This window comes from Pelobates fuscus, chromosome 4 (assembly GCF_036172605.1).
Source record: "Pelobates fuscus isolate aPelFus1 chromosome 4, aPelFus1.pri, whole genome shotgun sequence".
NCBI classification, from domain to species: domain Eukaryota; kingdom Metazoa; phylum Chordata; class Amphibia; order Anura; family Pelobatidae; genus Pelobates; species Pelobates fuscus.
In genome coordinates, this window is record NC_086320.1 from 300,679,776 (window position 1) to 300,691,154 (window position 11,379).

General features: G+C 39.7%; 1 protein-coding gene across 3 annotated transcripts in view; it reads left to right on the plus strand.

Annotated features, from left to right (window-relative positions):
- DIP2C (disco interacting protein 2 homolog C) overlaps positions 1 to 11,143 on the plus strand; it is a 446,084-nt gene extending 434,941 nt beyond the window's left edge. For all 3 annotated transcript variants that reach the window (XM_063452241.1, XM_063452243.1, XM_063452244.1), the window contains 3 exons: positions 7,294 to 7,468; positions 9,282 to 9,405; positions 9,819 to 11,143. In XM_063452241.1, the coding sequence (XP_063308311.1) occupies positions 7,294 to 7,468; positions 9,282 to 9,405; positions 9,819 to 10,071 (552 nt within the window). In that variant the 3' untranslated portion in view covers positions 10,072 to 11,143. The remainder of the gene's footprint in view (positions 1 to 7,293; positions 7,469 to 9,281; positions 9,406 to 9,818) is intronic.
- Positions 11,144 to 11,379: the final 236 nt, after the last annotated feature.

Consider the following 11,379-nt stretch of genomic DNA (forward strand, 5'->3'; position numbering starts at 1 on the left):
TTGGATTTTGCCAAGGCATTTGATACGGTTCCTCACAATAGGTTACTCTTCAAACTAAAAGAAATTGGTCTAGTTGAATATTCTTGTTCTTGGGTAGAACATTGACTTAAGGATAGAGTACAACGAGTTGTCATTAATGGTAAATTTTCAAGCTGGACAAAAGTGGTAAGTGGTGTCTCTCAGGGACATTTAATTTTGATTGGACCCTGGGCAAGCATTTACTTGGGCCCCCCTGACTACATATAGATACACACAAATACACTACCTGACGCACATGCAGATACACACTGACCGCATATAGATACACACAAGAACATACAGATACACACAGACACTGACACACACATACAGATACAAACACTTACATACATGCAGATACAAAAGGTACACACACACTGACACACATTCAGACACACATGCAGATATACAGATACAAACACTGACACATACAGATACACACACACAAACGCAAATGGACAACATACAGATACAGAGACACATTCTGACAGACGTACTGACACAGACAGCCATACTGAAACACACATACACAAAGACATACAGATACACTGACAGACATACTGGCACATATACACACAGACAGATGGACATACTGAAACACACATACACTGACAGACATATTGACAAACACAGACATACAGAACCACACGGACATTGACAGACTCACACATAGACATTCTGTCACACATACACACAGACAGACATACTGAAACACATACACACAGACACTGACAGACATACACACATACAGACATTTTGACACTCACAGACAGCCATACTGAAACACACAGCCACACAGACATACTGACACACTGACAGACATTCTGGCACACATACACACAGACAGACATACTGAAACACACATACACACAGATAGACATACATATATACTGACACACACACACTCAGACATTCATGTAAAATTTGATAACCACCCTCCAGTTTCTTACCTTTTCCTGGATGGTGGATTCCCTGGGGTCCAGTGGGCTGGCTGGGGTGGCTGGGAGTTAAGCTCTCACTCTCTCCCGGCCTGGCCCCCTTCTGAGCAGCTGGTCCTCCTTCCTCCCGCGCGGTTCCGGTTTCTGTGGGAGGAAGTGACGCGCGGCGGTCACTTCCTCCCAGACGGCTGCCGAAAAGCAAGGGCCCGGTCGCGCTGTTAAAGCGCCACAGCGCCCGACCGGGCCCCAGCTGACACAGGCCCACCGGGTGGCCCTAAGTGCATGGGCCACCCGATGGACCCCCATAGTTTGCGGGCCGGGGCAAACGGAGCAGCTGTCTTGGGCCCCCCAGCAGGGTTCTGTTTTGGGACCGCTTCTATTTAACATATTTATAAATGATCTTGAAATGGGCATTGGAAGCCATGTATCAGTGTTTGCAGATGACACAAAACTTTATAAAGTAATAAAATGTGAGCAGGATATTGCCTTGCTGCAGAGGGATTTGGATAGATTGGGGGACTGGGCACTAAAATGGCAGATTAAATTTAACGTAGAGAAATACAAAGTTATGCACTTCGGGGTTAAGAATGCACAAGCAATTTACACCCTAAATGGTAGTGAACTAGCGATAACCACACAGGAGAAGGATTTGGGAATTGTTATAGACAACAAATTAGGCAGCAATATGCAATGTCAATCTGCCGTTGCTAAGGCCAGGAAGGTTTTGTCATGTATAAATAGGGGCATAAATTCTCGAGATGAAAATCTAATTTTGCCTCTTTATGAATCGCTGGTAAGACCACACCTTGAATATGCTGTGCAATTTTGGGCACCTGTTCTAAAGAAAGATGTCATGGCACTAGAAAAAGTGCAGAGACGAGCAACAAAATTGATAAAAGGAATGGAACATTTTAGTTATGAAGAAAGGTTAAAAAATGTAAATCTCTTTAGTTTGGAAAAACGGCGCCTGAGAGGGGATATGATAACATTATACAAATATATTCGAGGCCAGTACAAACCATTATCTGGAAATCTATTCCTAAACAGGGCTATACATAGGACACAAGGTCACACATTTAGGCTTGAAGAAAGGAGATTTCATCTAAGGCAAAGAAAAGGTTTTTTACAGTAAGAGCAATAAGGATATGGAATTATTTGCCTGAAAAGGTGGTTTTGTCAGAGTCTATACAGATGTTTAAACTGCAATTGGATAAATACTTGCAAAAACATAACATACAGGGATATAATTTCTAATTAGTGGGGTAATAGCTGCTTGATCCAAGGAGACATCTGATTGCTATTTTGGGCTCAAGAAGGATTTTATTCCTAGTTTGTTGCAAAATTGGAAGAGCTTCAGACTGAGTTTTTTGCCTTCTTTTGGATCAACAGCAAAAACATAAGTGAGGAAGGCTGAACTTGATGGACGCAAGTCTCTTTTCAGCTGTAACTATGTAACCTTATTTTACACGTAGACATAAGTAACTCCTCCTTATTTGGAAAAAGTGTGCTGTTTCATACATAAAGAGACGACAAATGGGAATAAAAGTGTCAAGGTTCTAAGGAAGTACCACTAAAACCAGCGAAACGCGTGTTGGAGCTCTTAATATACCTGGTGATCACATGTACCCACGTCGACCTACTCATTCACAAGTTTTTTTTATAGCATAATATTGAAGGGAACACAGCCTCTCGGGTACTTGATTATAGTGATCTAGGTATTATTTTGATTTTTACCATATTCAGCTAATGAGTGACAGTGTCTTTACAGAAAAAAGCTTAGGTGCTTTCAAAAGCACAGCTCAAATTTTTGTTAGTATGGATTACTTACCTACAATTCTTAGAATATTCCTACCTAGGTTTAGACTGTGCTGTCTTTTTATACATAAAGAGACGACAAATGGGAATAAAAGTGTCAAGGTTCTAAGGAAGCTAAACCAGCGAAACGCGTGTTGGAGCTCTTAATATACCTGGTGATCACATGTACCCACGTCGACCTACTCATTCACAAGTTTTTTTTATAGCATAATATTGTAGGGAACACAGCCTCTCGGGTACTTGATTATAGTGATCTAGGTATTATTTAGATTTTTTTGACATTTTTGTTAGTATGGATTACTTACCTACAATTCTTAGAATATTCCTACCTAGGTTTAGCAGTAACTTTTTCATTAGTTCATTGGCCATAAAATAATCACATAGTACACTGTTTAATGAAGGTTACCCCTCGCAGATGGAATTAAACAGAGCGATACATTTGTTCCCTTCAGGGAACTTAGCAACACTGTTGTAAGCGCATCTGGGACTAGACACAGTTAGATCTTTGTGTGGGATATTGTTACCCCTATCTGTCCAGCCAGTCGATACATTAGACTATTTAGATTTTCAGTTTTAGTGGTTTTGAATGTTACACTGACTACAGCTGTTTGTATACTGGTCTTGAATCTCTGCATGACAAAACTACAGAGAGAGTTACTTTTCCTTGTATTTACTTTATTTAGCACTACATATTATCTAGGACCTTCCAGCACTTGTTATCTTTTTTGACATTCACGATTGCTGTGCTTTTTCATTTATTATGTCCTATTTTTTTAATTTTCACTTTCTCTTTGATGAATATACTTAATTTCCCACCTGTTCAACCCATTTAACATGTCCTCCCCTCCACCCCCCCACCCCCAATTTGCACTTTCTCTTTGTTATATATACTCAATTTTTCACCTGTTCATCCCATTTAACATTTTAATGATTTATTAAACGTTAAGTTTTAATTTCATTGACCAAGGTCCAGGCATCCAATCATCTATTATTCCTGTTTCATACATATACATTGTTTGCTAGCTGTGACACTATGGTTGACCATGTATTTTCTGATATGTCATTATTGTTCCTTCTCAGTCCATCAAAAATAAAGAATTGTAAGAAAAAATCCATAATAGCTGTGCAAAAATCAATCGAGACCTGAGAGTGCATCCTACTTTTTTATTTTTTGTGTGTGTATATATATATATATATATATATAGATATAGATATATACAGAATCTGGCACTCTACCTTAAAGATATTGTCCAAAAATAGCCTCGGTGCTGCAGAGCGTAGATAAATAGAAAAATGATGAGAAGAGCACTCCAGAGGACTTGTTAGTAGATTTTATCAGTGTTGAACAAAATCGACGTTTCGACCCGCAGGTCTTTATCAAGATGCATAAAAGAGTGAAGCAGTGGCATTTATAACAGAAATGATGAAGAGGTAATCACTTACCCTGGAATAGATGTGCCCCCAAAGCCATGTGTGAACGCTGTGCAGTAATTAGATTGTAGTGTGTGGGTTCCGTAACTGAGTGATGACATCAAATGAGTGCGACCGGAAAAGGTCGTGAACCGGCGTCTAGTTACCATGGAAACCTGAAGTGAGTGATCGTGCGTAATGTGAATAAAGAATAAATAAATAAAACAAGTAGGAAGAATATATGAGACAATACAAAAGTGGTGACCAAAATATGCACCAGCATAAGCTACATTGCTACACCAACGAATAGTCCGGGATGCAGAAAGCAAAGACGTTCAGAAGGGGAAATGTGTTGAGTAATGGATGTGCACAGACCTAAATAGTAGAGCAGTATGAAAGGAGTGAGCAAAGAAGAGGATCTAACTGTTAGAACAAGATAGAGAATATGAGAAAAGGAAATAAGGGGGAGGTAACTATGGTGAATAAAAGAAAGAGTGATGCAAAAACAATATGTGACAAAGTGACCAAAAAAATGTGAAACTAAAACCAAGACAGGAGGAGAAAGGTCATGTGAGACAAAAACAGAAACAGAATAGAGCAGTGTGGACTATAAGTGAATGCATATATACAAATTTACAAAAAGAGTATATACATATATTCAGTACTGTATCAATCAATGGAATACATAATGGATACACCAACAGAGAATTTTATTGAGAGCAGTGTAGTACCTAAACAAATGAATGACAGGAGCAGCTAGTTGGATCTTTGCATAAACATTATTAAGAAAGAGGGCCGAAAGATCATAGAGAGCAAAGGCAGGAGCTGGACATAAAAAATAATAAAAATAAAAATAAATCTAAAAATAAAAATAACAATAAATATGAAAATAAAAAAGAATAAATATAAATGTAAATAAAAATAAGAATAAGAGGGGCGGGGCCTGACCGCCATGCTGACCGGTCGCAGGCGTGAGGGGCTCCTGCAAAACTTATTCCCCTAGGGGAAAAATATTGAGGTTTACCACCTACATCGAAGCCCAAGAGATATCCCATGTGTCCGGGTAGCTGCCGGCGGCACTGCGGTCCCCAAGATCGATGTTTCGGAGCCTGTGGTGGAGATACGAGGCTTTGGGGCCTGTGTGGGTGAAGGCGGGGCGGACGGGCGCCGTCCTGCTGGTGAGCCCGGCTGCCGTGTGACGACCTTGAGACGTGCCTCGCAGGTCCCGCTTCCCCCCCTTTGGACCGGGGGGGGTTATCCCGGTCCCCACTGGGGAGAATCATAGCCTACCATCTTCTCTTCACCAGGCCTACACCGCGTGGTGCACTGTGTGCCGGAGCACCAAAATGGCGGCAATGTGACCAACGCTGACAACTTTGCCTGCCTGCAGACACCTCCGCCCGTGCCCTGAATCAATCTACGGTACCTGACTCACACACAACGGATCCCTGCAGAAGCTAGTGCCCACAACCCACTGATTACAACTGGCACCCACGGCTGCCTTCCTGGGCACGGAACCCTCAGAGGTAAACCTTCACACCACAGCCCTACACCTGGACATTTCACCTCCCCCAGGACTCCCGTTGTTGGCCATAACTCACCACCGAGGGCGCAAGTACCGGGCCCATGAAGTGCAGGGGGCGGGTGGCAGGGTAATATCAAGACCACACACCATGATGCTCTATACTGCTGGAAGGTTACAGGAGCCGACCACAATCAGAAGACACGGCAGCTCAGTCTGTAAGCGTACCCCTGGAGACCACAGGCGATGGCCAGACAGCGTGCCCTGGCAACCTACTACACCCACTGGACGTAATTGTGTTCTGATAGTTTTATTTTGATTTTGGCCTGTTGCCTTATGCTATATTATTTTATTGCACTTCAAATGTTCATGCTAGTTCAGGTGGGGTCAATACTGCAGTGACTTGTTTCACCATATCAGATGTAACCAGCATTGTTGATGATAACCCAGGCTCAATGTACCCCTATAGGTTTCTCAGTGTCATTCGATTAGCTTAACCTAAGGGAGAGAGAGCCTCAGGGCATGTTACTGGGCCACCGTTCCCAAGCGTAGAGCTCATCTTGTCTCTCATTACCCTCTAAGGCAACACTGCCTGACGCATACCTACCACTCCTGGCATGGCCACCGGCGGCATGGGATGGAGGACACGAGTGGAAATTTTAATTAGTTCACACCCTAATTTAGCATCTAACTTCCAGCGATGCAATGCCACCTTCTACCAAAGATAGCGTGAAAGTGCGTCCCCCCAGTGGTCCTATAATGTGTTGGAGAAAGCTATAAATAATCATTTACAATTGCTATTGAGTCTAGATAGATCTGAATACCATAAGAACCTACGTTATGATCTAACTCTATAATAGCAATACCAAGCATGTACCTACTCTTGTCTTTGTAACTTTAAAAATTGTGCATGTTTTCTCACTGCCTTACTGCTTACAAGCTGTGTATTTTGTCTCCTGTCACAAGCTGTTGGGGCGTGACAAGATGTATGTAATTACCTGCACTTCAAAAATAAAGAATAAAAAAAAAAAAATAAGAATAGTAAAAATAGTACAAATAAAAACGAATAAAGATAGAAGTACAAATATACATAAAAATACAAATACCAATATACAGGAAATGAAAGGGATCACCATAAGTATGGAAATAAGTGTAAAAAAATATATATAATAGGAATACAAAATAATAAATAATAAATAAAAAGTAATATGTGATGAATAATGAGAGATACATAATAAATTATAACTAGAAACTAACAAAATAAATGAATAAACATAAATGTCAATAACTCTAAAGATAAATAGAATTAACGCATGTCCAGTAAGGCATGGAAGGAAACGTATTCGTTGAGGCCCTTTGGATGTAATGTGTCCAGTGCTCTTCTCATCATTTATATATATATATATATATATATATATATATATATATATATATATAATGAAAAGTATATTTATTTATTTTCTCAAGTGTTGCATGTTCAGCATGATAAGAAAACAATGACATAATACCTTTTTTTTTGGCTATACAAATGTATGTACATTATGTATTTATTTTTAATAATTTATAGATTTATTTTCTAATTTCTTTTAGATCTGGGTCCATAGTGCTCACAATGCTAGTGGGTACTTTACAATATATGGTGATGAGTCTCTGCAATCAGATCATTTCAGTTCGAGGCTCAGTTTTGGAGACACACAAACAGTCTGGGCAAGAACAGGTTACCTGGGATTCCTAAGGAGGACAGAACTGACAGATGCCAATGGTGGTAAGATGCTGTTCTCTGCAACCTCACTATGAGAAGTAAAGAATTAAAGGGACACTATAGTCACCAGAACCACTACAGTTACCAGAACCAATACAGCCTAATGTAGTGGTCCTGGTGTCTATAGCATGTCCCTGCAGGCTTTTCAGTGTAAACGCTGCCTTTTCTTAGAAATACCCTTCAAATGCTTTTCTATGGGAAAGCAATGGTTTGGCTGATATCAAGTTTGATGATCTTGGACGCGGACCACCAGCAGCGAGACTAGGGCGGCAATGGAGAAAAGGTGAGCAAAATAACCTTATTACTCCACAGAGAGGGGTCTGGGGACCTAAACCGCTAGCCCAACACTGTAGTGTTAGGAATACATGTGTTGTATTCCTAACATTAGAGTGTTCCTTTAAGATTGTTAGGTAAAAAAAAAAAATTATCCATAATGTGATTGATACTGAAATAAAGTACCACTATTGAAAATATAAAATCTGGAGTGAAATAGCACAATGTGAACGCATGCACTGTGACTTTAAATATACCCCAATGTAACAATATTTAAATCTGGATTGTGATATTTAATAAAACAAAGGATCTTCCCGGTTGGCACCTGCAGCTCATGCTAATGCCAAGGGGAGGAAGATTGAGCTGTTGTAGCTTCCATATCAGATGGTTGCCTTTGCCATGGGTGACCTCAGCAAACGCTCTGCTACTTTCCCCAGAGGTAGCTGTCTGCACCCGTTGTGCATTATTGTTGTTTGTTTGATTTTTATGTAAAATATATTTTATTTGTATAATTACCACTCAGTCTCTGCTCCCCCCACAAGAGCCTATATTCCCCTTAAATGACAGTGTTTATCACCTACACACACTTATGCCCCTGCCTCCTTACACACGTCTGCACCGCACATACACTACACCCCAAATACTACAGCTCCTATCCCACACACATTGCAACTCCTTATTCCTCACATGCGCATCATGAACCCACCCCAACTCTACAGCCCCTATCTCCCTATTCCTCACATTATAGCCCCTATACACACAACACACCACTAACAGGCCTCTACACACATTACACTGCAAACAGACACATTCACACATCAACAACTGCACAAAAAAGTCTAACTGCTTAAGTAGCACCTCACACACATAACCCCCAAAACAGAATCCCACACACACGTGTAAACTCACAAGCAGCTTCCACACACAGCACACTACTGGTAATCTACCCCACACATAACACTGCAAGTAGCCTACCCTACACATGCAACATCACAAGCATACAAAACCACATTCAGCCTCTCCAATCCCTTTTGTCCTTTGGTATTCCACTATGGGGACACCATAGACAAGTTACTAGCAAATGCAGAACAAGCATGTCATTAAAGAGCATTTTTCTATACCAGAGCTCTTCAAAAGGACTCTGCGCATGGGCTGCCTTTGAGAGGCATCAAGCTGTCAAAGCCAGCTTTGGTTCAATGTGCCTGTCATTGGTCATGACACAAAATGCCCCCTCTCTGGGCACACTCGTCATTGAGTTACCCTTCCTTTAAATGCCCAGACCAAATTTTTGTCTGTTTGTCCCTGCTCACACCCGTGCTATGTATGCAGTTTAGCTCTACAGTTCTGGTTTCTTATGACAATAAACAAGAAGCCACACAGTGGTATGTTAAAACAAGTTAGTATGTGTTTCTAGGAATGAGATGTCTCTAAAATTATTTTTATGCTATCTTAATGGTAGCATGGATCAGTAAATATTTACATGTTTTAGTCTACATGTCCCTGTGTATGATGCAGTTTGGTATTTTCTGTATTTTCCATGTAGAACGCCACGATGCCCTTTATGTTGTTGGTGCTCTGGATGAAGCAATGGAACTGCGAGGGATGAGATATCATCCAATTGATATTGAAACTTCAGTGATCAGAGCCCATAAGAGCGTCACAGAATGGTGAGTATTACATGAACAGGTACATAGTATAATTTGTTTCTCTAACACAGCACTGGCAACCAGGCACTTGAAGACTGCATATGCTCTCCCAACTATCTTCTAACAACCCTAGTCCTGAGAAAGCAACAGCCTTGAATCAGACATGTGCTTTTTCAGTTTTACCTCCTTGGTGGATCAACCAGTGTGGAATTGCTTTATGGAAATATGGGTCTACTAAAAACACTATTTTATTCAAAAGTATTCATTGAGATTTGTAATAGTAACTTTTTTATTCTCCAATAAAGTATGTTGTATGTGTGTAGCAATCATGGAATTGTTTGTCTTGTTACCATTAGAGAGTCCATCTAGGAGCATCATTGTGCTTCTGTCTACACTTACTAATACATAGCGTTGTTCTTTTGCTTTCCACACAGTGCTGTGTTTACCTGGACTAATTTGTTGGTGGTTGTCGTTGAACTTGAGGGATCAGAACAGGAAGCCTTGGATCTAGTACCGCTGGTAACCAATGTGATCTTGGAAGAACATTATCTGATCGTAGGTGTTGTCGTGGTGGTGGACATTGGTGTCATTCCTATCAACTCCCGTGGAGAGAAACAACGTATGCACCTACGAGATGGGTTTTTGGCAGATCAGCTAGATCCCATTTATGTGGCCTACAACATGTAGTCTTGTAATTTTAAGGCTTCCATGGACTTTACTCTAGGTGTATAAATTTTTTTGGTGTCCACAAACAAAATCAAATGTGCAAATAAGGGGATAACCTTGTTCAGAATGGAGCATTACTGTCTGTTTTTTTTTTTGTTTGTTTGGTTTTTTTTTATCTACGAATTGCCCATGATTGGCCAGATGAAAAGTGAAAGGTTTTTGTTTTGTTTTTTTATTACTACAATTTAGCACCAAGAGAATTTTTAAGTACTGTATTCCCTCCGTTCTACATGTAAAGTTCCATAAAGGTCTCCAGCTATATCTGACACTCAAACCACGTGAAAAAAAAAATGCATTTTTTTTAAAGTTTGTGTTTCCCCTGCTTGTTTGTCTTTTATGTCGCTAGAAGGATCCAGTTGTTCTTTATTAGGTTGCTACAATTTTTTTTATAAAAGAACGGGTGTTTTTTTTGTTTTTGTTTTTTTTATGGTAGATTGTTTTCTTATTTGTTTTAAATACTGTTTAGAGTGGCAAAGTTATTTTGTGGTTCACACTGAGTTGTGTCAGAAAAAAAATAGATATTTTATATTTAGCCATTTCTGAAAGTCCAATTATTTTAAATAAGGTACGAACAGGAAATATCTGAAGTCACAAAGGTGACTGTATACACCGAGCAACCTTTGTACCTTTGTGTGAGGTCACAACATTTTGTGTTCTAGGTGACCCTCAAATAATTTGATATTCCTACCTTTTTCTAATACAACAAGTCAGTCCTTGGTTACAAAAGGGAATGAATACGTAGTGGAAGTTTGCACCCAGTAATTGCTATCTTTAAACAGTTGATCACGGTCATTATTCAATATTTTTAAATTACTCTAGACTGCAAAAATATGGAGCTTACCTAGCACTCTCAACCCTCTGGTGTGGTAGGAGGGTGTGTGCCGTATTGCTATGCAATGCAGTCAACTCTTATTCACTCAAAGGGGTTTACACCCCGCTGTTTAATCCCAAGGCATTCTGCACAACATTTAATGAATAAGCACACAAATCCGAAATCAGTCTTTCATCACCAATTGAGAGAGTAATATAATTATTGAGCCAAATTTTAAGAGAAAAAAATAATTATATCTATATATATATATATATATAAATATAAAAATAAGGTGGACTTCTGGCAATTTATCTTTGTACTAAACTAAAAGGATAAAATAAGTTAACTTCTCTTCATATGTAATTATGTATAAATGTTTAATTTATTTTGATCTCTTTAGAAGTATAAAACAAAAATGACATTCAAGAGCGTTTAAACTCTTGAGATGTTTGCTAATA